Source organism: Dipteris shenzhenensis, chromosome 30 (assembly GCF_047967505.1).
Source record: "Dipteris shenzhenensis isolate YYH24624 ecotype China chromosome 30, Dip_SZ_1.0, whole genome shotgun sequence".
NCBI lineage: Eukaryota > Viridiplantae > Streptophyta > Polypodiopsida > Gleicheniales > Dipteridaceae > Dipteris > Dipteris shenzhenensis.
Window position 1 is genome coordinate 9851703 of NC_141625.1, and position 27166 is coordinate 9878868.

Consider the following 27166-nt stretch of genomic DNA (forward strand, 5'->3'; position numbering starts at 1 on the left):
ATGTTTTGAGTAGACTATGGGCACCGGTGTCACCTTCTTTTTGTGGGGTAGCTTCCACGTTATTCACCACCGGAGTCTTCTTGCTTTGGGTCGCCTCTTTATTGTTGTTGTTGGGGCTGGTTTTGGCAGCCTTAGGGCATTCATAGAAGTTGTGGCCTCGTTCGCCACACTTGAAGCACCTTCCCTTAGAATAGTACTTTTTCTTGTGTTGAGGGGAGAGGGAACTGAAGGGTTTTTCTGACTTCTTTGGAGGAGGCTGGTTGGTCTCTTTTTGATCCTTTGGAAGGTCTCTTCTCTTCTTCTCCTTTGAAAGTTTCTCCGGAACTTGGGCTTGTCTTTGGAGAAAGTGATCAGAATTGAATCTTGACATCATCAATGGGTTCCTGACGAGTAGTCCTACACATTGACCTATTCTAAAGTTGTGTTTGAGCTTAATTGACCTCAGTTAGGAGGTTTATTTGTTTGTCATCTTATCTTGTATCCGACTCACGCGCAAAGCCTTGAGACCTTCTCTTGGATGGTTGCTAGTTCAGTCTACAATCTGTGCATTTGATTGGTCCCAAAGATGGGTACTCAGGTGGGGTGTGATCTCTTGATGTCCCTTCTCAAGAGAAGGCATCACACTTGTGGGTCACTAATGCCCATAATCCCGTGCAAGGGGGTCCATCCCCAAGTGCTAGACCTAGCCCCTATGACCTAACTGAAACTGTAGGAAAACTTTTATCTACTTTTGCAAAACATGCTATTGAAATTGAAATGTAAAAGAAAATTACCAATTAGGTGGATACAAGTTTGCTGAGGAGTCACACCTAGTTGTTTACCACACTCCCTCAACATTATATTGGGTCCTTTCTTGCATTAAAGAGTGACAGGAATTGGTGACGTTTTGAAGAAACACACAGCCATAGGCCACGTGTCAACAGAAGTGCCAAAAGGTTCCACACCTCTGCATCCTAGCCACCGCTACTCTCCCCCTATTAAGAGCCGTCTAGGGTGGGAAGAGGGTCCTCATTCACGGTCATATATTTAAAGACATCCAATTTACAACATTGTATATGGGAGTATATTTTGAGACTTACACAAGGGCCTTAAAAAATGCCCGCTCTCCCTCCCTCACAACCCATGGACAAAGCGGGGATCAAGTTTGACGACCCATCAGGTTCGAGCTCCCAATCAAATGTGACCACCCATAAAGGGTCAAGCCATCAATCAAATTTGACCACCCACAGAGGGCCAGGTTGATACGTACGCATGGACTGTCACGGGCCATGAAAGCCTGTGCTAGACACCTTCAGGTTCGCTGTAGCAGCCTTCTGAATAATCGAGTCACCCGTAGTTAGTCACATCCCACGAGTGCAGCTGCAATCCACACTGCCCGTGTGCAGTCTGTCACGCCACAAAACACAGTCCATTCCACTAGCCTGCATAACCTGCTCTGATACCAATTGAACGTGCCATCTGGGAGCATGGGATGTTAGGTTCTTGGACGTCTCACCCTTGGGCTGACTGGGATGGGAGGAGGGTCTTCATTCAAGGGCATATTCAAGGACATCCAATTCACAATATTGTATATGGGACTATATTCCCCCCATTGCCGTATGTCCCAATTCTTATACACAGGCTTTAAGCCCCTCAATTTCTTTACCATATGAGAGATTGGACCGTATTCCAACAAGTTTTCAGTCCCAAAGACCTTATCCTATTTGTGAGGTCAATAAAAGATAAGCATCGTTTCGCTTTGTTATTTCAATAAGCATCAGGCTATCCAAGAGAGAGAGAGATTATACTGTTACGTCCATCAGGCTATCCAAGAGATTCTACTGTCTTTAAAATCTTGGTAAGTCTCGTGCCTGGTTTATCAAGATTCTCCAGTATGTATAGTTGTGTTTTCTTTGGTGAATGCGTTTTGGTTTTGAAAAATTATAAATTTGCAAGATTGGATCGAATCTGTGCCCACCAAGATTAAGTGTTGTTGCTCTTTGCTTGTTTTGGTTCTCAGATGTCCTGATTTGGTCCTGATTAATGGAGAAGATCTGACGCCTTACAGAGCTGCAAGCAAAAGAATAATGGCTGTCTTGAGTCGGTTTGGCATCCTGGAAAGGTTGATGATTCTTTGAAACTCAGATTATACAAATTTATTTTTCCATGTAGCCCTTTTTGGTTTGATGGTTCTGTGAAAGTTGAGTTGTAAATATTATGCCATTAGTTCACATGCTCAAGAATTCTGCAAGCTTTTTTCAGCAAGAACCTGGTTTTTGCAGGCGAGGCCTTGATGAAGCTGCATTAGATATTACCATGGAGGTTTTCAAGCGTTCTATGTCCAACCCGAGTTTAAATGATTTTCCCGGTTATGTGCTTGGCTTGAAAGACAAGCCAGTGTCTGGGCTGGATGCTTCCATAGCCTCAGGCTCTCAAGAAGTTGATTTAGGCGAAAGTGATTATCTGCTTATGGTTGGGAGTCATATCGTGGAAGAAATTCGTGCTGCTGTGGAGACAGAAACAGGGTTCAGGTGTTCCTCTGGAATAGCCAGCAATGTACTTATCTTCTGCTTTCATTTGAATACAGCCTATTCCGTTTTTTGTAAAGGATAGCATGCAAAAAGAATTTCTTAGTGCCACTTGTTAATCTGCAAAATTGGTGTGAGCCTGCATTTCCTGTTCCTGACAGAAGCACTGCCAGCAAAAATAAAAAATGTACTGAATATTCTTCTGACGTTTTCAAATGGTTGTCATCCCAGTAAATGGTACGTGGGAATTCATACATTCACATCAACCCAATGCTCATACTAGGATAACGCCCAATGGCTGGTTCAGTCAATCAAATTACCAGAGGAAAAAGCCTTTATATGCTCGACTCCCATCTGATTGACCCCTAGGAATTGAGATTAGTCTACTTCTTGCACACCGCTCTCATTTGATGGCCCCAAGCTGCATTATCAGTGGCATGAGTTCATCTTGATGTGCGCTCTCCTGTCAAAGTTGAAGCCTGGGTCTGGAGCTATATCTGCAGGGGGTTATTTGACCCTTGACCTATGATGGTATTGGCCTGGTTGAGACACCACGTCACCATGTCAAGAGGTTGACCAGTCGCTTGGTTTTGATACTAGGTTAGATGTTATGTCTACTGCAAAGCTTTCACTGTAGACATCGGCTATCTCTTTAAAAGTTAATAGTGTGTTTTCTCCAAGTACCTTGACAGGGACAACAAACTGCAAATCATTTTTGTGGTATATGTATGACTGCTGCCAGACAGAGGGACAGCCATGTATACACATGGTTGTGGAGACCTTGGACATGACAGTTCAATCATTTTATGTCTTCTTGGACCTATCAATTTTCTGGGTCTTTCATATTGGGGTGGGGCCTGGTGGTTATTTACATTTGTGAAGAGTCACGTGGTGACTCTTTTGTCAGCTTTTGAGGGCTCAGTCATGGACTAGGCTCTCTTCTGTGAATCTGCTCCTGGTCACATAGAAGGCGCTAATGGATCCGGCTCTTGCTTGACATCATTGTTGTGCTGTCTTGCTCCTAGAGAAATGGTTCAAATCAAAGAGAGAAATTTTAACTCCTCTGCAACTGGTGGCTTTGCTCTTCAGAAATTGGGCTTATTTGGCCTTGCAGCAATGGTCTTATAGCTTTCAATACTAAGCAACTGGTAAAACTAGACTGACTTGTGCTCTTTGTCCACACTGGCATTCATGGCACATGGAGCTGCTCTGGGAGGAGCTGCTGTCAACTATGTTTGACTATTCATTGTATAGAAAACAGCTCTCATGGTTTGGTGGATAAAATGAACGCTTGATGCAGTCCACCAGCCCTAAGAACAGTCACTACAGCTGCCTACATCAAGGACCATGCTGTTATCAAGAAAGTTAAGGGAACTGGGCAAATATGATAGCGTGAGGTCTATAAAAAGAATTTATGACAACCTAGTACCAGTCTCGCAGGTTTATTGATCAGAATGCATGGGTACAGGAAGGTGCTATCATACATGCAAAATACAATTTATACTGACATCGCTCATGCCTATTCTTTATGTCTTAGCACTTTCTTGTGACTTCAACAGTGCTGCCACTTATGCTGTGAAAGCATGCTGCTTGGAAATCACATTTCAGATCTCAATTTTATAAGCCTGCTTTTAAAACAACCTTGTCTACGATGGCATAAGTATTGTCTCTCCAGCATGGAACAGCTGAAGCTCTAGATCTCCATATTGTATCCAGTGGGCTGATCTAGCACAGAGGGGAGGTCCTGACCCAGTTTGTTTGAATGGGTGCATGGAGATGTGATGAGAGGAGGCCTGGCCTGAGCTACCTGCCATGGCTGATTAAAACCCGTGGGATTATACAGTGTGCTGCTGGCCCCGGGCAACCTAGCTTCTCTCCCATGCAGTTTCTTCCCGCCGGCCGTCAAGGCCTAGTACCAGTACAATCTAGTTGGAATGCATAGCCGCCAAAATCCAAAATAGTTAGTTAATGGGTAAATTAGTTCTAATAAAGTTCGATTCTGAAAAGGTTTCTTGTTCAGTGTTTCCCTGGCTATTTTGTACTGGTAAACCAATTTTCTGGTGCTGCTTAGGGTAGTACTGAGCCAAATTCCTTGATTCTGAGGGCTCCACGAGTGCTCATTCTTTTGGAACTCTTCTAAGCATTATGCTTATCTATATAACCCTGTCAGGGGAAACTTGTTAGCATCCTAATTACTTTTATGGCTGCCGCAGAATGGGATAGACATGCCACAAGAATAGTATAGGAAATTTTTACCAACGTGAGGAGAGCATGCATATGACAGACATATTTTATATCTTTATCCTTGACTCCATAAATAGACGGCAAATATTGGTTGACCTTGCTTGACTCCAAGATGATGGATAACGTGAATGTTCTGGCTAATGTGGCAGAAAATGCTTGCAAAGTTGGTTTCTTCAGTGAACAAGCCAAACAAACAGACTTGCCTTCTTGGGTCAGGTGTTTCTGCCTTTCTTCAGCCCCTTCCTGTGCGAAAAGTAAGGCCTTGTGTTATCAAGCTTTACCTTTTTTAAAACTCAGTATCAATATTGATTAGTTGAGCTTTGTCCTTTTTGAGTTTTAATTTACATTTTTTTGAGAACGTGTGAATGACAGCTGCCAGGAGTTGGTTATCAGATGGAGTCTTTGCTTAAAGACATGGGAGCAACAAAAGTATCTGATCTACAGAAGTTCAATTTGCAACAGTTATCAAGCAAGTACGTCCCTCGCTGAATGAAAATATCTAGTTTACCAAAATTAAGGGTCCAAGTTCGTCTCATTCACTGCTATCTGAAATTTATCCCGCCAAAAAATCAGTATGCTCGGTATGTCTTAAGTGTAATCATCTTGCAAAAGCATTAAAGCCTGAGATTTGTCATTCAAGTCTGTTCAACGCTGAATGATTTTACTTTCAAAATATGAATTCAAGTTAAATCTGTGATCTTCCAAAGAAGGTCATTTGCAATGGCTACAGAGAGACTCAGCTATACGTAATAATACTAAGTATTCCTACATTATACATTTGACTGGCACCTACTTGTGGGATTTGGGATGTGAGTAGCAGTCAATCTGTGAAATATATTCCATTTATTTATGGTTTCGGCTTTGTATGTTTTCTGCACTGAGCACTCTCAACACAGCCTGCATTCTTTTTATTTATAATTCTGAGTTTATAGATAGATATTACCATATGTTATTGCAAAAGACTCTAAATTTTATCTGTGCTTTTGATAGGTTTGGAGGCAGGGTAGGCTTGTTTTTGTACGACAGCTGTAGAGGCATGGACAACAGTCCTGTTCAAGATAAAGGTCCCCCTAAATCACTTTCAGTAGAAGATTCATTTCAGCCCTGCACGGCTATGAAGCATGTCGAGGTGCATTTCAGTCTGTTTCTCTCAAGATCCTTTTGGGGGGAAAACCAAGCCAGGTTTTTGCATCTTAACTTAAAGGGAGTTTTATGGAATAGGAAATCATTCGAAGTTTGGCACCGGATTTGATATCCAGGCTGGATGAAGATAAGGAAGAGAATGGCCGAATACCAAAACTCTTCACTGTGAAGTGGAGGTACCCAGGGAACTGGTAGATAAGCTTAATTGTACCTTGTTTCAAAGTTTTCCGTATTTTGAAAGGGTTGCCTTTCTATGATCTAGATCTTTGGCAATTTGTTGTTATTTGGTCCTGCTTGAATGCTTTCTCACTGTTTATCTCTGCAACTTCTCACAGGGCTTTCAAAAGTGCCTCAGCTCCTATGCCAATGGAAGTGCTTTCAACTAGTGTCCCTTTAGAGAAGCGTCTAGATACTGTAGTAGAAGTTGCAATGAAGTCATTATCACATGCCCTGGGGAGTCAAACTTTTGCCCTTGTTGTGCTCAACATTGGTGCAACGAATTTCGCTGCTAGCTCTAGTGGTAGTATCGGTGCTTCCCATGATATACGCACCTTCTTGCATAGCTCGTCACAATCAGCAAAACAGAAAACGAAGGTTGTGAGCAAGCGTGAAGCAAGGATGAACAGGGAAGTGTGTGAGAAAGAAAGAGCTGCTATATCCATCACTGAATCTGTCCAGCTTGATGGGGATCTTGACAGTCTTACTCCAGTACGGGGGTGTTTGTCACATGATTCGCAAAAAAATGTCAAGGCTGCTTCGCAGATGAAGATGCAAAATTATAGTTCAGAGTTTTACGATGGTAATATGCCTATCTTCATAATGCTGTCTCATGGGTGTTCTATATAAAAGTTAATTTTATATAAGATTGGATATATTCTAGTCTTATGAAGGTCTATAGTATATACTTTTGTGCAGGATGTGACCAGTTTACTTTTCTTTACCTATTACTAAGTAAGCAACTTGAGACAACAATAATCTAAAATCATCTGAATGCCTAATTCAGTCTACTTGGATACAATATGCCCTTCAAACGTCAATTGTCTACTTGTGGTGTAAGTTGATGGGAATTTTGCTTTGGCATGAGAAAAGTCAGATGTCAGCAGAGTGCATCCTCTTGAATTATGATGAAGCATCTGCAATCAACTCAAAGCAGCCACCTTTTGCAGTGTTTGCTTGAATTCAAGGATCTGTGTTTTTGGGCAACCTCGATGTTTAATGTTTCTTGTTTTCCATGTTAAATTCAAAGATAAACATTTTCTTTTCTTTCAAACCTAGTGAGTGACAGTGTTGGGTTTATATAAAATTGGTGATAGCCTGTTGGGTTTGCATGTGCAGAAGATTTGTGTCAAACCTTCCATTTGTACATCTACAAAAGCTTTTTGTATCTGATCTATAAGATCAAACTTTTTGGCTTCATGGCAGATACTTCTCTCAGTTGAGTATATGTTTGTTGTCAACTGACTTATCGATGCTTATTGCCATGTTATTCAACAGGTGAAGGGAACTTTGAAGTACACGACACGTTTTCTTGGATGGAGAAACTGCACAGTGTTAGGCGCAAGGATTTATTTGCACTGCCATCCAGATACACTGATGCTGCATCAGTGCAGCTCTTAGCCTATGAAAATGGTTGTGCTTCTCCATTAGAAGTTCATTCAAGGGATGAAGATTTGCCAGACAAAACTTTGGTTGTTGACTCTTTCAGTACTCCTTTGGACAGGGGTAGTTCCTCTTGTGACACTACTGTCGTCAATTGTACAGGTAGCTTTGATTTTAAGGATATGAATGGATCACCAGATCAGAATGTTGCAGGGTTGCTAAGGAATTTTAACAAGCCAATTAAAGTTTCACAGGAGATGCTTACAGAAATGGACACGAATTCACATGGAATTTCAGATGGATTGGGCACATCAACTTACAATCACTTTCTCTGTGAGAAATGTGGACAAGAACTGAAAGGAGATGCTCAACTGAGACAGGAACATGATGACTATCACTTGGCCGTGGAGTTACACGCTCAAGAACAAAGTTTGGCAGAAACTTCTGGCAGGCCATGCTCAACACCAGCAGCCAATGTTTCAAGATCTAAAATAAAGATCAGTAAGAGATCCCTCCATCATCACTCACTACTTAAGAAAGCCAAGACTCAAAGTGGCACTCTTGATTGCTTTGTTTTCCGATCTAAAGAGTAAAGATGCTATGAATTCATTCTATGCCATGCTCTTCCTGTAATAACTTTTTGTACACAATGGAATGTGCGTTCAAGCCCTCTATATGACAAATGTTTCGAATTGTTTGGACGAAAGAGTGGAATCCAAACTTTGAAGGAAACTACTGTGTGTGGGTTGCCACCCAGCACACCACCTTGATGTATATAATGAGAAATCTGCACAGCTACTTGCAGTCCTGTCGATAATATTGCTGAGATGCCATCCTCTGCTTTTGTAGAATTTTACCCTTTCATGAGTGGAGACATCTATCCAATGAATGATACCGTCCACTAGTGAGACATCAATCAATGATGTCTCACCACTGAAAGATAAAGGATGCAAAAGAGGAAGGCGTCTGCAATCTGAATATGACTCGTGGGTACCAGTGTAGTATGATGTCCAAGTTTGTATTCTTGAAAAACCATTCACATCCCAGTTGCATACTTTGAAGGGTGATCATATGGTGCTTAACAGTGCTTTGATTCTTATGTCCATTGTTAAAAAGATGTTTTGCGCCACCACATGTGCAAGCATGACACCCAAATTAAGCTACTACGACGTGTCGCAAACCAAATGAGTATGGCAAATAGGATGTTGCTTTTATCATAAACTCACATGTGCATGTTGTAAGTGCTGTTTTAGGTGCGAAGTCCCTTCCTTCTTGCATGTTACTTGGTTGTATCTCGATACCCTTTAAAGTAAGCATGAAATATCTAGTCTGTGTACTTTGTGTGCTTTTTGTGTCTTTGGCCCTCTATTAACTTGCACAACGAGTTGATGTATGATAAGTGCTCTCTCTCTGTCTATCTCTGTCTCTGTCTCTCTCTTACTCTTGGACATGTCCCCTTGCCCTCTCTCAACTTCTTCACCTCATATATATGTGTGTGTGTCTTTCAGATTAACGTCACCCTTGCGAATAAGTTGTGAGTTTGTAACAACTTTTTTGGAAAGGTATTATAAAAATAAAAGAAAATGTTGCAATTTTATTAAGAGATGAAGAGATTGATCAAATCCTAAGTATACTCCAGTGTCAGCCGTTTGAATAAGCATAACATTTCATGGGGCTATTTGGAACTTGATTGCTTGTTATTATATTCAAGCTAAATAGTAAATGTAAACAGCGTGTGATAGTAATTGAACAATTGTATGAATTGTTTGATAGTATTTGAACATATGTATGGCTGGTATGAGGTATGAGGAATGATATAGGGCAAGGTAATTACTGCATATTCACCATTTGTTGGTGCCATGAAAATGAATAAATATATAGATAAATAAATAAATAAATAGAATTATAAATATAAGTAATAGATACGTAAATAAATAAATATATGAGAAAAGAAAGAAGCAATCGTTAGCTCAAGCAACATTTGAGTATTATGATTCTTGCCTTGTTTTATGGTTTTGGCACACTCGTTCCAGGTTGAAACAAAAAGAAGAAGAAGAGGGGGTCACGTGGTTATATCAAAGCAAAGGTATATGTTAGTTTTTGGAAAAAAATGATGTTGTAATCTATTCGGTATACAAGGTAAAGACAATAACACATATTTGTGTGCACATTGCATCACAATAAGGGAATCATATCAATTGTATGATGCATGAAAGTTGTTCATGCTAGTTGTTAGACCCAGTTTGTCACGAGGAGATATGAGGTGTGTATATTTTACAAGAGTACAAAGTGAAAAGACATTTTTGGAAATATCCATCCATAGGTACAAGAGTAGTTTAGGAAACACTTGTTATATATCTCAATATTGTTGAGGCTTCCAAGTTGCTAAAAAAACCTTTGTATTAGCATATCAGTCCGCTCTTATGTGGCAGTGCGAGGGACACCATAGCCACAATATGGTTGAGAGGGACACTAAGACTATGAAAGCCAATGTAAAAAATTTTAAGGGTATAGCTCATAGACTACAAAACATCTCGAGGTAACTCCAAAACATATCATCACTTTCATAAGCAAACATAGTTTGCTTCCAGATAAATGGAGGGGAGAGCAAATCATATGGAGATCACCACTAGCATCTTCGCAAGAGGTAAGGAGATGAGGCCATAGGTAGAGTAGCAATGGGTTCCACATAATTGGAAAGGAGCAGGGAGGCGCAAGAATGAGTGGGGTGCCAATGGCGACGGTTGGGGAGTGGGGAAGGCAGAGATTGAGGATCTCAAGGTGAAAAACTAGAGAGTAAGAATGTGATGAAAAAAGCCTTTTTAAAGATGGTGTAGTTCAGCAGATGTATAGTACAATGTGATATTGAAAGATCATGTGAAATAAGCCAGAATCATCATTGAGTGTTTGGATCATTATTGTTTAGTCATATTCTAGCTTGATGTCGGACGACTTGTTATGTGTTCTTATAAATTATAATGAAGAATCAAATGCACACTATTTTTGGAACCCACTTACGTGTGCCCTTTATCCCTCCTTACAAAAGTAATTTTAGTAAAATCTCTCGTATTATTATTTTCTTCTCATCAAGCATATACTTCACAAAATTTAGACTTCAATATTTCTTTCTATACTTACATTTTGTCTAGGCTAGTGAATTTCTTATTTACACCTCATATTTGCAAGTTGCATTGATTTCATTCGACTTGTATTCTTGTCCATTGTCACATGTGAGGACTATAACATATCTTCATATCACCTTCCCAACTACTACTTTGAAATTCATTAAAGGCTTGTAGTGAGTGCATTTGATCCTGTTTAAAAAAGAGAATCCATATTTTCGTAAACTCTTCAAATATGGATGCGAGTACTTGCTAAATCAAACCACAATATAAATTGTAGTGCCTTGTGGTTTATTGTCATGAATACATAATTTGATCTCATGTTAGGTTGAAATGAGTGCTTCAATAGCTTTCTTGCTAGTAATTTTATCCAGCTTTCATGTTAGTAATTTTGATGAGAATTATTCTGATCTCTATTTCTGCCTTAATGTGGTACTTTCCAGTGATCATATTTATTCTTAGGTAGGCTTCTCTACCTCAAATTCCTAATGTTATTCTACATTCATACTCCCAATATATTTGGGTAGGTCTCTTTGTATATTTCCACATTCAAACTCCAAATTCCTTGGATCCCTTTGCATATTTTCACGTTTAAACTGCAAATGCCTTGCATCCGATCATGTTGTCTTTTTTGAGAGCTATTTCAACTATTGCATTAGCAAAATTTTCCTTAACCTATGGCGTAGGTTCATCTTTGGCTTAATGATCATGTAGATTGTCTAATGATAGATGATTGTTAATGAATGCCTATGTGGACTTTGTCAATAGTTACCTCTCTATGCATATTTCCACGTTTGAATGTATTTCATCTATTACTAGTCAAAATTTATCAAACCCTGGGGTATGTCCCTCTTTGATTTGAATGATAATTTAGATAGTCTAATGATACATGATTGTACAAGAATGCTTACTTGGAATTTTCAATAGTCACCTATACCTTGAAAATTGCATGAGCCTTTGTTGATGGTTGAAACCTACTCCCTCTAGCAAAAATGCTTGTTCGTGATTTTCATTTTGGCAGCAAATTACACAATCTTTGCTAAGACCAATGAATGCAATCAAAGAAACTTGTTATATTGATTTCTTCAGTCGAAAGACATTGGGCGATCTACAATGTCCTTGAGATGAGGCCTTGTTGGTTATATTCATCAAATTTTTTGCATTACAATGCTTGACATTTTTTGCATTGTAATCCTTAACATTTTTTGGTATTCAACATATTATGGTGCATGCATTAGAAACTGTCCTTTGGTCTTTGATGATTAGTATCATCACATTTTTGCACATGCTTGGTGCTAAGCTATCTTTTTTATCGCATTATACCTACTTGCTTGCAATCTTAGCTTATGACTTATGGTAAATGAAGGTTGGATGTGAAAAACAATTGAAATCAAGTTTTAAAAAAAACCAAATGGATCTAGACACGTAAAAAATTACAAATGTTTCTCTCTCTCTCTCTCTCTCTCTCTCTCTCTATCTATCTATCTATCTATCTATCTATATATATATATATATATATATATATATATATATATATATATATAGGATGGTCATAATTAATGGGGCACACCAATCAAAATGGATAGGGAAATATACATACCACTACATTGCACATGCTAGGAAACCTTACACTTTCCTATCTAGATTCATTAGAGACGCTCTAGATTTAGATGACTATAGAGACATTTTCAAAATCATATCATAGAGTGTTGATGGTAATTATTTCATGGGCCGATCAAATTCTACAACTTCCCATATTTTGTAGAGAGGTATGAGGGGTCCCAGATTACTATAAGGTTGCCTATCAACATGACAAAAATTGGAATATCTTTGCACATATATTCAATGTTTTGCTTCAAAATGATTTACATTAAAATATAGCAAGAAACTCAATGCGGATTCCTTCTCATGCACTACATAGTTTTATGAGGAGTGTAGAACAATGAGGACTAGCATGAAATTTGTTAAACCTGAGTTTTCAAAGCAATTGATGAGCAAAACCAAGTGGTTTTTTGAAAGACAAACAACAAAAATAGGAGGACATAAGGAACATCAATCTAAAGCATAGGTTCACACATACAAAGGCATTGTATGAGCAAGCAAGCTGCAAAAAAATGCTTGCAATTTGTGGCCATATTTCAACATTAATTTCTTGTTTGTAGATGATGTCAACTAGGGTTTACAAAGTTCGTAGACGATGTTAACACTAATTTTTTGTTTGCAGACTATGTCAACTAGGGTTTACAAAGTTTGGCTCTAATATGTTAAAGTCAATTATGCATGAGAAGTTTCCAAATGAGTCGATAGAAATTGGATCAAGTCACTCCAAAAGTATGGGATACAAACTTGGGATACTTTTGAACCATTATGGTGGGTAGTTAGTTTTTACGGACCACTTAGTGACTGTGTGTGTCCTTATGGGAGAGAGCCAACTATGGGAAGGCCTCTACTACTATCTTATTGACTTCAAGAAGGATTTTGACATGGTTCTAAGACTCAAGTTTTGTAGTAGAACAGTACCTCTAAGTTGTATAATTGTCATGACAAGAATATATAAGCATGATCATCATTATCATAATCATCAATCTCTATTTGAAAATGTACAAAAAACTCATTAATCTCTATTTGAAAATGTACAAAAATTGGGCTTGATAAGACTTGGAACAGACTCTTGATTTTATAGATGGAAAGGAATCTATGCAAAAACATAATTGGAGTGATATAATCATATTCATTAAAGATCTTGTGAGAAAGGGACATAAACAATCCTAAAAGATCAGCATGTTCACACAATAAAAAGAAAGTTCCAGAATGCATTTGTTATTGAAGAACCATTTTAAGAAAGCGATAAAGGAACGCATTAGGAACAAAGCAATAGGGTTTTGCAAAGCTTGGCAAACAAACACCAAACTCACCTAGATTCAAGGAAGGAACATAAGGGCTATAGAGCCATCATGCTTTAGAGTCCTATGTTACCTTATTAGAATGTATAATTAATGAATGGAATGAAACGATTGAGCCATATCACTATCACTAAGAAGATTTATCCAAGCATGAATTTTAAAAGAATATTTGATACATTGCCTAGGAGGATTTGTTGGGGAAAATGATAAATGTAAATGATAGCAAAGAACAAAGAGAAGCCACGATGTATATAGGTTATATGAGTACGTATTGGATGAAAAAGTAAGACTCTTTTTGGTTTTTATCAAGTTGAGAACCTAATCACACATAAGTAGGGGCATCAGAGTCAACACAACAATGGGAAGGTGAGATGGTTCCATTTGAATTCTAGGTTTGGGCCTTGGGATCTTGCAATGGATTTTAGGAAAGGTTACAAATGGTAAAAAAGAGATCTATAACAAAAGGACTAGGAATAAGATGTAAACTCCCTAACTATCTATGCCAGTGGAAATAGGCATGGTACCATTAGAAGGAGAAGTGTATGCCATAAAAAGTGTGCTAATAGGTTGCCTCATAGAATAATGGAAGCAACTAAAGTAAAAAACTAGTGTAAGTTAGAATTGGATTGATTGGATTTTTAGAAAATAGATGCCTTAGAGTTATTGGACAAATAAGTAGCCATAAGAAGTTTGGTAATACAAATAAGTAGCCATAAGAGGTTTGGTAATGCAAAAATTCTCATATAAAATGTGGCAAGAGTGAAAGGAGAATATCACAAGAGGCTAGTAGACACTTGAAATTCATTTAGAACGTGTGCATCATACCCTTATTGATTTCAAAGAATATTGTCAAAATAGGAAGAAGCATAATTACAAGATCAGGTGTTGATAAATATACACTTAAACAACTAGCCAAATGTCTCATATCATATCTAAAGGAACTAATGAAATGCAAAGAAAAGATCTTAGACATGGGAACAAATTTTGTGATTCATATGTTGGATATAATTACAAAGTCATGTGCCATTTGTAGCTACTCATGATTGGAGGATTAGGGGAAGAGAGTGGAGTGCACAAGATAGGTAACTATACACTACACATTTGTATACAACTTTGTATTAAAGATAAACCCTTAGGGTTAGGGTTCAACTCTATGCCTATCTATGGTGAAATTTGTACCATACTTAACACCTCCTCTTAAATATCACTGAGTACGTAGAGGATGCATGTACATGATTTTTTTGGGATTTTGTTTGGTGCATATGATCAACGGAAGATTGGGAAAAACCAGAGTAGTATGTGCATGTGTGAGCATAGTGACTATGCAATGGAAGTCTTTACAATGTGTGAAAATTACTAAATCCTATAAATAAATGTGCATTTCCCCCTCTTAAGTTGTAGGTTATAATTCACTGTTGGGAACGAAGCCCAAAAAGTAGGCATAAGGGATGAGGGAAGAATGCAAAAAATGAAGTCGTCAACGTAGATCAATGATTAGCAGATCAATGAAGTTTGTCAAACCTATATGCTCCATTGTTATGAGCTAAAGGTGATGTATTTTGTGCATAATGAAACATTCATCGACAAAGATGTAGCAACTATCATAGGGTTAAAGTGAAGCTGATAATAAGAAGGCATTGAAGCTTGAAATACAACTAAAAATGCATAAACTATGCTCGAGGCATATGAGTTTCCAAATGCTCTCGGAGAGAGATCTAAATTCTTGGATCTAATTAGTATTATGCATCAAGTATGGACTAGACATAATTGCATGTTGGAACACTAAGGTTGTCTTGGTTGCTCTATGGCCAACAAACCTAATAATGCCCACTGCCATTGGGGCAAGATTGCTATGATGCATAAATGTTCTCATGTTGAGGAATGATCTGTTGAGAGAAAATGGTCACTAGGTCCAATTGTGATGCAATATGGCATAATCAAGCTGATGCTATATTATCTTGGAGAGAGATCTACTGATCTAAATTGGTGGTAGGAACTGAGTCCATGACTAATGCTCTTTTATGAATGCTGAAATGTCATGATGGCCGATTTGTTGATCACTCTATGAATAATAGCAGCTCTAACTCAATCATGCTAGCCTATCACAACCAAACTAGATCTACTATTGGAAAGAGGCTGTCACAACTCAGATTCTACTCTTGTATACTAAACCCTCTACTTGGAATGAGGTAGTCGATCCTGACCACATTCTAAGATTGTCCTTGTGAATCACCTGAATGATAGGTCTCAATTGGTCCAATGACACTCTTGAACTTTTGCATTTTTATGAATATTAGAGGTGCACCGCCTACCCCTTGGTGTTGGCCTTCTAAGGTTTAGAGTCTAGGGTTTGGTAGAGGGTCCAAGGTCTAGGGTTTAGGGTTGAGGGTCAAACATCAAGGGTTTAGGGTCTTGGATCAAAGTTTTAAGGTTTAGCTAGGGTTTAGGGTTTAAGATCTAGGATTTAGGGTTTATGGTTGAGGTTAGGGTTTATGGTCTAGGGTTAGGATCTAGGGTTAAAATGTAAGGTTAAAGGTATATAGAATTTAAGAAGATTATTTTCACTCGGTTTGATATTAAAATTAATGATTTCTAGGGTTAAAGATTACAAACTAGGGATGTATTGAATTGATGATTTCTAGGGTTAAAGATTACAAATTTGGGATGTGTTAGGCTTTTATTCATAGCTGCTAATCTATCTTTCTTGAAACAATTATGCACCTTAATAGAGGCTTTAGATGTGGTGTTATTTGGGAATAAGGAAGTAGTGGCCTTTAATACATAGTCTTGCTTTATGAACATGTGTGATTTTCAACGTTATGGTAGAAGAAGAAGCATAGTGATAATCACCAATGTGATTATTCCTAAGTTATAGTTAAAGTATCCATATGGAGACTTTGAAACATTGGGTGATATCTTATAATGTGACATTTGATATATGAGCATATAGAACTCTATGGAATTGAGATGAAAAATTTCCAAGAAAAAATATTTTGTGGGGGAACACGATGAGATATCTTGCTATGAGGAATTATTAGCAGTTGGCAAATTCAAGGGCTATGCATAGTTTGGTTTCTCAGATGTACTAGTGGAACCATTTGTAATTGGAACTTTATGTGATTATCAGTCTCTTGAGACATAATATAAAACTACTTTTTTTTTGCCCAAAAAAAAATAATTCTCATATCGAGAGTAATCCCCTTGGTTAGAGTCTTGGTGTTTAACCTCCCAGTCACACATCACTTGCTCAACTAGCACCTGGTTTACCAGAATGACTTGTGGATGTGGAGGTTATGGGCCTAGTACCGATGGGGGAAATGGAATGGCCTCATTCCTATACTATCTTAATTAAGCATGAACCCCTATGCTGCCATTTGGGTTGGATTGGGTACATCAGACAAGGTGGGAAGACAATTTGTGGCCATGTCTACTAAGCCATTTGAGGAAGCATCTTAAGATATCTACATAGAGTAGTGTCATTATTTCTCCAGCAAGCACAGTGACGGCCTTGCCCTAAGGCATGGGCACTTGTTACTAGGATAATTTTCATTGTATACCCCACAACATACATTATCTCTTCATGGGAAGAGATGGGGGTGGCTAGGAGCCTCCTTCAATGCTCCTACCTCCCATTGTTGATCTAGTTGGTTTAGAAGAGTAGTGGCCAGATCTTCCATGTTTATTTCCTTAGAAGGTATGCTTTGTGTCCTTGGATGCTTCTAAAGAGGAATCCTTTGCCATTTTTGACACATCGGAGGAGGAAAAGGATTTAATGATTTGGGCTTTCTCCATCATGTTATCACCTAGGGATATCACCATCATACTGATAACTCAAGTAATGTAGGATTCATGGCAAACAGGTGGCCATGAAGCTTAGGATCCCATAGCGCGATGAGGAAGCATGGAAGAAGATGCACATTGCTCATATTCTTGGGGGCTTGCATTGCAAGTTCAAATGTTTAATAGAGTATCTTAAAGACTCTGCCTCCTTCAGAAGGAGACAGAGTCTTTAAGAGACTATATTCAACATTTGATTTAGCTTGTAAAGGTGCTTGGTGGGGCTCCATTTAGGGCACATAGAACATATATCACTTTATTACGATGAGTATCATAGAAGTGGTACATGTGGGAGATCGCAATGCTCAATGATGCAACATCGACAATGAGAAACATGCCAACAATAGATCCACAATAACCTACTCCTGAAAATGGAGTAGCTCCATAAGAACCTTCTACTGTAATCAAGGATCTCAAAGAACTTCAAGCAACGTTACTGCCAATAGGATGACAATTGCTTGCCAACAAAGATCTCCAGTAATGTCTTAGAAACTCTCCTTCGAAGTGGGTATCTGACTTACTCTGAGGGTGTACGAAATGATGTTTTTGCTAGGTCTAGGTGTGTCCAAAAAGAGTGATAAAGTTATAACATGTGGAAGTCCTACCACTCTGCTCACATGTGGAAGTCCTAGGTGAAAATAGGAGTAGGTGAAAATAGGCATTCAGTCCTCTTCAGCTTCTCATCATGGCACACTCAGCAAATCACAAGTACATCAGCCCAATGGCCCCTTGGTCGGGAAGATAAGCCACAAACACTATGGAAAGTTGATGCACCAATCAGCATCAACAACAAATCCCATTAGTAGAGCCAAAACAGAACAAGACATTGACTTATGCCTAAGTCTACATGGTCTTGAATTTGAGTTTACACATGGAATGACAAGTGGTTCTACACAAGCAGCTCTCGAGGATGCATTCAACTCTAGGGTGAAGGTGATCACACCAATATGGGTTTGGATGAAACAAGTTTGAATACAAGCTCCCTCTTCTCTTCCAAGAGAGTGTTTTGGGTGTTCTCTTGATTCCATTGTATTGCCCTTGTGGTTGTCACTCTATCCCCCTTCACTCCCTTCCCCTTCTTCCCTTCCTCCTCCTCCCTTCTCCCTCCTTCTTCCTCTCGCCTCCCCTCTTCCCCTTCCCTCTTTCTCATGTGAAAACACATTGCAACACAATTTTGAAAAATGATGTTGAAACCTCAGGCAATCCAGGTTTTGAGCTCAGAGTCCACTTATACCTACCACCATCCACACAAACTAGGTGTTAGAATAACATAGTTACATTTGGGTAGACAAGTAATGCCTAGTTTTCTCGGCTTGTTATCGCTTTACCTAAGAATATAGACAATCATATGGATTCTTAGATAATTTAAAAAATGTTTAAGTTACAAGGGGAGTAAGGAGCTAAGGAGAGCTTGGGTTGAGAAGGGATTAGTGGAGATATGGGAGGATTAGTGTGCTTGGTGTGTGGGGTGGTTAAAAAAAGAGTATAAAGGGAAGATTTCACGTGGTGTACATAAAAGAATAATTCATCATTGGGGAAGAATACATGTGTGTATGTGTGTGTGTGTGTGTGTGTGTGTGTGTGTGTGTGTGTGTGTGTGTGTGTGTGTGTGTGTGTGTTGATTTAAAAATCCCATCAATAAATGAACCATACAATTAATTTAGTCATTTGGATAATAATAAAAAGTTGCATATAATAAATGGATTGAAATTTTTAAGAACATAAAATTGACATGACTTTGACCCGAGTAAGAGGGTCAGCAATATAATTTTTTATTATATTGAGGTTGCAAATTTAAGCAAAGAAATAGTACAAACATGTCGAATCCATCAGGTAGTTCAAGCTCTGAGGTCATGGTCTACTTACCTACCACCGTCCAAACCAACCAATTGTTAGAACAATGAAGTTGAATTTGGGTAGACACGCAATGCCTATATCCCTTGGCTTGTCATTGCTTTAACAAAGAACTTGAGCAACCCTTTCAGAATTCTAAAATAAAAAGGCCCTTTAAAGAGAATTATGCAAACACTTGGGAGGGTTTTACATTTTAAAGCCAAAAAGAACCTAAATAAAGTTCTAGAGGCTAATAAATAAAAGTGACATTGACACAAGGGATTTAGTCAAAAATTATAGTATACCACACGGTGCATCAACTAATCAAGGAAAAAAATGAAAGTGAGGTAAACCACTCTCTTGTGTACCGGTCGGCGGGATAGCGCTATGGCGTCGGCCCATGGGGATAGGAACACACAGTTTTACCGACTGGTTTTGATGATTTATTAAGATTTGGAAGCTTTTGTTCATGTTTTTTTGTGATGGGGATACTAAACTACCTAATCTACCTACTCAATGAAAAAAACTTGAAAGAAAGACAACTTTTGAAAGCCAAAATGCAAAATTTCAGAAAGGCTGAGTTCTAAGACACAAAACTTCTTTAAGATTTGGCAAGAATCCTCATTTTTGTTGTTTTTTGAGGTGTTTGGACCTCACACACACCTTAGCAATCTTTCAAACTATCTTCCTACTACTAACTTAAAACACTAAAAAACTAGCTTGAAATGCTCTAAAATGACTTTCCAACCAAAAAAAACACTTTTGCTACTTTTTCGTCCAAACCTCTCACTTCCTCCCTCTCTCTTCTCCTACAACTCCACTAACAAGCTCCAAGTTAAGTTTGAAGACTTGTGCAATGGGTAGATATCGAAGAAGACAAGTGCAGAGCAAGAGAAAAATGTCGGCTGGCTAGAAGGAGTACTATCCAAATATTTGACTCCATTTTTCTAGACAAGGAACTCTCCATTAAAGAATTAGAAGGTGTAGTTACTACCATGGCAAGGGGAAAAACTCCTGGTGAATACGAACTTCCAATAGAATGTTACCAAGTTTTTTGGAACACAGTGGGCTCGCGCCTCCTCCTCCTTTGGCAAGAGTACAAGTCAAAAGGTTTCCTCAACTCATAGATAAACTCAGGAATGATTAAACTGATACCCAAAGGGGGCCCCAAGGAAACACTCAAGAATTTGGAGACCTCTCACCATGCTTAATACTAGTTACAAAATATTTGCTAAAGCATTAGCCATCAGACTCAAATTCAAAATGAAAGACTGGATAAGGGAAGAACAAAAAGGTTTCATCCAAGGCAGACACATCCTAGAGGCCATTTTAACTCTTTGCGAAGGACTAGAGCATATTGATGAGACAAACCATGATATCTGTTTTCTAAAAATAGACTTTGATAAAGCCTATGATAGAATGGAGTTGGGATTTGTTCTGTCCTCCCTCCAAGACATGGATGCAGGTCCTGGGTTTATATCATTTGTTGACACTCTGTTGAATTAGGCTAGAGCCAAGGTAGAAGTTAACAGATCTATCTCCTCCTCTTTTACGCTCAAAAGATCTATTAGATAGGGTTACCCCTTAGCACCTCTCCTCTTCGCCATTGCCATAGATGCTCTTGGTTGGCTCATCAAGAAGGAAGAAGACAATGGTAACATCAGAGGCATCCAGGTGGGAAACAGAGTACGAACAGTCTGCTAGCAATTTGCAGATGACACGAATCTCACACCAAGCAATGATGCCAGATGCCAGATTAGTTGAGAGTGTCCCTAGGTGCTTGGACACCTTCTGCACATCATCGGGGTCTAAAATTAACCATGAGAAAACAGGAGTCTTCGGTACTAGGGTGGCTCCTCCCCAAATTCTCATAGATAAAAGATGTAAGATCCTCAAGGAGGGTGAGATCTTTCATCTCCTCGAGATCCCAATGGGTTTCACATGCACAAACAAAGACAGATGGGACTGGGTAATTGACAAGATCAGGAGCAAAATCAGCAAATGGCATGGGCTACAACCTTCACTGGCCAGGAGAAAGTTTGTGCTGAATCACTACATTTACCCGTCCATTCTGTATTTTATAGCTTGTTGGTTCCCTACAAAAAAACAGTTCGACCAACTCAACAAATTCTTTCGAACCTTTTTATGGGGGGGCTTCTTGGAGCACAACAGAAGTGCCAAGGTTAGATGGAATTTTTATTCTCTACCAAAGATGCAAGGGGGTCTAAGAGTGGTAGATGTTGAAAAATCATCAGCAAGATTCATGGCTCAGTGGATCCTTAAAGCCTACCAAAGACCAAATTCATCTTGGGATTCTCTGCTTTTGAAGAATGTGAGGAAAGTTAAACCTGGCCGATGTAGGCACTGGAAGGAGATTCCTCTAGGATCCCTCCTTTTTAGGCACGAAATATGTTTCACAAAAGGGTCAGAGCTTTGGAAAGGAATGTAGAGAGCCTAGGAAAGTTTGCGACCTTTTTTAAAATGGAAGGGTTTTACAAGGAAAATAAGCACATTCAAGATTGAATTTGGTCCTCGATCTTGTTTAGCGCCCATCCACTACAAGAGGACTAGCTCTCAGACTAAGCAAGAGAGGGGTCAAATTCTAGGGGGATCTATGGGATTGTGCTCAAGGTAAGTGGCACAATGATAATTTCCTACTGGTATCACATAGACTAACTAGATTCGACCTTCCCTTGATAAAGGAACGGCAGGCTCTTTGGGCCACACAAAAACCTCCCCTGGCTAGATGGTCTACTATCTCCCGCGATGAGAGAATTTAGATGGGTGGGCCAACGGAACCTTTCTCTGGTCCCGATTGTCAATGATGGACATGAGGAGATGATAGCCAGACTTAACAAAACATGGTACTAGAGAGATGATGATAATATATGGTCTCTCACATTCTCTAGAGTCTGGTGGGACCAAGAGATCGTTGAAAAGCAATCTTGCCTTCTTTGGCTCATCCTACATCGAGGTATCTGGACCGCAGTTCGAGCCCAAAAGATCGGTCATGGGAATGGCTTGTGTAAACGATGCAACAAAGCGAGAGAGGATATCCCACACTTGTTCCTCAATTGTTCATATTCTAGGGAACTATGGGATTTGATACACTGATGCATTGCTCCTTGCCCTTTTAGCTACTCGGTCATTCTACTTTGAGACTCTCCTAACAGGGCTCCGCAAAATTGGAACATCATCAGAGCCTCAGTGCTTTGGTCAATTCAGATTCAGAGATGCAATAAACGGATTAATAATGTTCTAATGGATACTAAAAGTGTTTTTGAATCATTATGCATGACCACAGGAACGAAGAGCTAACATCAAGAAACTCGATCTTCTGCACACTCAAGCCCAAGACTGCATCAAGGTTGAAGAGAAACTTGCAAATGAAGAATTCACCTTGCTAGACCAAGCCAAGGTGCTGGATCATCAACTGATGGAAGCCAAAAAAGAAGAGTTCTTGCGGAACAATGGCACCCTAGCCATGGCCCCACAGCCCTAGCCCCCTCTGTCTTGCCGACTCCTCCCCCCCCCTCAGTTCCTCCTGCGTCATCACTTCCTTCTGCTACTGGACCAAACATCGCTGCTCTCCTAATGCCTCTCTATCAGTTCCTGCTGAAGTCAAAGAAGAATTGGAATAGATGTGTATCTTGTGAGGAATGCATCTTGCTAGGCCAAATCATGTTCTGTAATAACCCTGAGGACTACTTGTCTATACCTACATCTCTTTGCATTGATAGTATGTTTGATGCCTATCACAAAAAGCTTTTTTGTTGATAGTGCAGAGTTGTATATAACCTTTTTGGTAATATAATATACCTCTTTTTTTTTGGGGGGGGGAAGGGATCTACAGGGCACACTAGAAAGCCAATTTGTTGCAAATACACAGTAATGTGGCCATGCCATACTCTTGGGCTTTCTTCAACCCATAGATAGCTTCCATAACTAACACAATTATGTGGAAACCGATCATAACCTAGTGTCCATACCATGTAGATTTTCTCCCTCAACTCTCCATGAAGAAATGCATTCTTCATAACCATCGAATGCAATTGCCAATAGTTAGCCATAGCTAATGCAACCACCATCCTTATTATAGCCATCTTGGCTATAGGACTGAATGTGTCATTATAATTGATGCTATACTACTGGGCATAGCCTTTTGTTACCAATCAGACCTTATACTTGGTATTGCTTCCATCTTCTTTATGTTTAATTTTATAGATCCACTTGCATCCAATAAAATTCTTGTCTTTTGGAAATCTACCAATGTCCATGTGCCTTGCTGCTCTAAAGTATGCATCTCTTCATTCATGGTTTGTACCCATTGTGGGTGCTCTCTAGCATCCATGAACCTCTCAGGCTCCTTATCGTGTAATGCATTCATCATATATGCATCGTGTATTGCTACAAATCCATCATAATTGAGTCTCTCCACTAGGTATCTCACCCGACTAAACCTGCTAGGTAAAGTGCTTCCCAATGTACCCCCAGCATGAGGTTTTAGGCCCAATTTGCTACTCAAAAATAGCAAACCCTAATGTCCCAGGTGGCTACAAAAATATCAATCCCTGATGTCACGGCCACTCAAAAATAGTATTACCTGATGTCACATGTGGGCGACAAAACTCATCATAAACATTATGCTTCCTTGAGCATGGGAATGTGGACTGTTTGGCATTAACTTGAAGCCAGTAAGCTTATGGCTTAGGGGCTGATTTATCTCTGTAATATCATCCATATATCTGACATTTTGAAGCATGCTCATTCTTCTTTCATTTGCCCTTAGCAAGACTAACCACAGATTTGTCGTTTCTACGATAGTGACTCTACTTCCTGACCCAGATGCAACCTCTGCATGTGGCTGTCCCTGCACTTGATCTCCATCCATATCCATGAATGTATCTGACATAGCAACCACCGGCTTATACCAACAACTCAGCTCATTAAAAACATCACTATTAATCCATAGCTTCCATGTGACCAGGCTATGACATCTATAGCCCTTTTCCTCTAACATATAACTAACACATATGCATTTATTAGTCGGGTTCTAATTTCCTCCTCTCAACTGGTAAATGCCCATAACAAATGCAGCCAAACACTTTCAAATGTGAAACATCGGGCTTTACCCCATTGTATGCCTCTTCCGGTGTCATGTTATGTAGTGTAATTGTAGGCATTGTATTCATCAAATATACTATGCAATACACTGCTTGTACCCAAAACCACCCAAGCATGTTTTTCTCATTCAACAAAGCATGCCCAACTTCTGCTATGCTTCGATATTTCCTTTTTGCAACACCATTCTACTAGGATGTATATGCACATGAGACCTTTCTTTTAATACCATGTTGCTACAACTAAGAGATGAATTCTTTTGACATATACTTTCCCCCACCATCCAAAGAGATTGGTCATAATGCATTGACATGTCTCTTTCTCAATCATGGCTCTAAACTTCTTGAACTTGTCAAAGACTTCCGATTTCTCCCTCAAGATGTATACCAAAGTTGTGTGTCATTGATAAAAGACACAATACTTCAGCCCACTCATGCTGGGCTGTGAGGCCATCCATACATCTATGCGCACGAGCTCCAATATTGTATGAGATCTCTTTTCCGCCTATGGAAATGGTTTTCATGCTTGTTTGGCAAACTGATAAGAACCACATACACACAGCAACACACCCATTGAGCTTTGGAACTCCTATGACTACACCTGAGGCTGGAAGGGCTTGTAACTTTTGATAATTCATGTGACCAATGTGCTTATGCCACATCTCCAAATCTAAAATCTCAGCATGAAACATAACAAGATTATCCTACTTCTCCTTGGGCATAATAGCATTTAACATAAACATGCGATCGACCTTCTGTCCATGAGCCACCACATGCATGCCGTGATATGTATCCAAAACTGTAAAACCATGCATATTGAATCAGCCCTCCAAACACCTCTTGGTCATTTGTCCTATTGAGACGACGTTCTTTGTTATGCTTGGCACATACATTACATCATCAAGGATATGCTTATGACCATTGTCTGATTCTATCGGTACGTTCCCGTTATGGGTAATTTGATTCTTAGTATGCATACAAAAGATACATGTGGAACTAGATTCATGCCATCAAGCCACTCTCCATGTGGCGTCATCTAATTAGAGAGTCCTGAGACAACATACTACTCTTTTTTGTCTATAGCACCAAACACATGCTGCATGGCCAACAAATCTCCTGCATGCGACTTGTCATTTGATGCATAATTATTTTGTCGTACTTTCCCTAACCATATGTCTGCTTGCTTTCTTCTGCTCTCAAATGCATAGTGCCCAACTATACTACAATAGTTGCAAGATCCTAGTTTTATCCCTTGTTAAATTCTTTTAATTAGTCCCCCTCGAAGTGAAAAAATTACCCCAAGTTAAATGGTAAAAATTAATCCTCCTCCCAAAAATCAATCCCTCATGGCCTCTCTATTCCCTACCCTGGCTCTTCTCTCTCCCTGTCCCTTTCGGCTTCTGCGTCCTCCCTTGCGCCCCCTTCCCCTATAACCAAGGCATATAGTAGCTGATGTTTTAGAGTCAGTGCTCCTCCTTGGCCACGATTTCTCTTCTTGCATATCCTCCATGATTTTGCTAAATTTGGGGCTGATTTTGTTGTGTCTGGTAACCTCCACGGCCTTGGCCTCAACCTCGGCCCTAGCATTGATGCCATAGCCTCTTCCATGACAACCTATGGCTAGTGCCTATTCCTACTTGATGGCACTATTGATGTTGGTAATGCTTCCCTCATTGATAAGCCTCGACTCTTCACTTATAAGCAAAGGGATCAGATCATTAAATAATGGTATATTCTCACACACACAGCTACTGGTAACAAGGGATTGGTACTCTTTTCCCAATCTATGTAGCCAATCTACCACCACTAAATCATCTTCATCAACCTTTATGTCAATACTCCCTAGTTGATCTATAATATTATGGATCTTCAACACATAATCTTGTATGCTCATGGACTTCCTCTCCACTTTGGCTTAGGAAAAAGGCAGGTGCCAGGACCAATCAGATTGGCAAGGATAACACAAGAGCCATTTGGATCCCAGGCAAGCAACAAGAGGTTAACACAAGTGCTATTTGGGATTGTGGTAGGAGCACTTCCTAATGCCAAGATTATCCCAAGCGCTATTATATGGTAACACAAGTGCTATTTTTGACACATGGAGAAGCGTGATAACACGAGCTACAATAGAAAGAGGAAAGGAAAGGATAGAGAAGATGCCTTGGCACCATATGGGCCCAAGAGCCTTGTAAATGTAAAGAGAGGGAGAGTGCAAAAAGGAAAAGGGTTAGCGCTCCCTTCAAAGGTGACTTGTATAAAAGGCCAAATGGTTGACTTTGGTCTTCATTGTTGTAAGCACAAGTTTGGAATACAAGCTCCCTCTTCTCTTTAAAGAGTGTCTTTGGGTGTTCTCTTGTTTCCCTTGTAGTGCCTTTGTATTTGCCACTCCATCCCCCTTCACTCTCTCCTTCCTTCCTCCCTCTCCCTGTGGGGGTTAAAGGTCACTGTGCCTTTACCCCGGTTATGTACAATACTCAAACACATATATAAATGAATGAAAAAGAAGATTAGGGTGGTTCTGCACCCACCAAAACTTGTGTGGCTCTCTATTTCTCTCTCTCCCTCTTCCATTCTTGCTTCTGTTGAGAGCACTCTCAACTGGTATCAGAGCCCGGGTGATCTAGCTGAGCGTGCGTGAATGCTTGAAGCTCAGCAGCTCTGTGGGAGAAGGAGAAGCTCTGTGGGAAGCTTTGTGGGTGACTTTACTTGCATCCAAGTGTGTAGAGACCTTAAAGGAACCTTTGGAAAAGTCACTTTGGTTTTGCGAAGTGGTTTTGAGAGCCGGTTAAGTGTTTTCAAAGAAAAAGTCATTTTTTGAGCTTTTCCCTGTTCTGTTCAATGACAGAGACTCCGTATTG

General features: G+C 39.5%; 1 protein-coding gene across 2 annotated transcripts in view; it reads left to right on the forward strand.

Annotated features, from left to right (window-relative positions):
- The window catches only part of LOC147881691 (uncharacterized), a 30810-nt gene extending 22201 nt beyond the window's left edge, over positions 1-8609 (forward strand). The window contains exons 4-11 of one of the 2 annotated variants that reach the window (XM_087402045.1): positions 2000-2079; positions 2279-2535; positions 4901-5005; positions 5124-5224; positions 5742-5880; positions 5973-6085; positions 6230-6693; positions 7389-8609. In XM_087402045.1, coding sequence (XP_087258171.1) covers positions 2000-2079; positions 2279-2535; positions 4901-5005; positions 5124-5224; positions 5742-5880; positions 5973-6085; positions 6230-6693; positions 7389-8086 — 1957 coding nt within the window. In that variant the 3' untranslated portion in view covers positions 8087-8609. Of the gene's footprint in view, positions 1-1999; positions 2102-2261; positions 2536-4900; positions 5006-5123; positions 5225-5741; positions 5881-5972; positions 6086-6229; positions 6694-7388 lie in introns of both variants that reach the window. The other variant, XM_087402044.1, reaches the window with a different exon arrangement.
- Positions 8610-27166: the final 18557 nt, after the last annotated feature.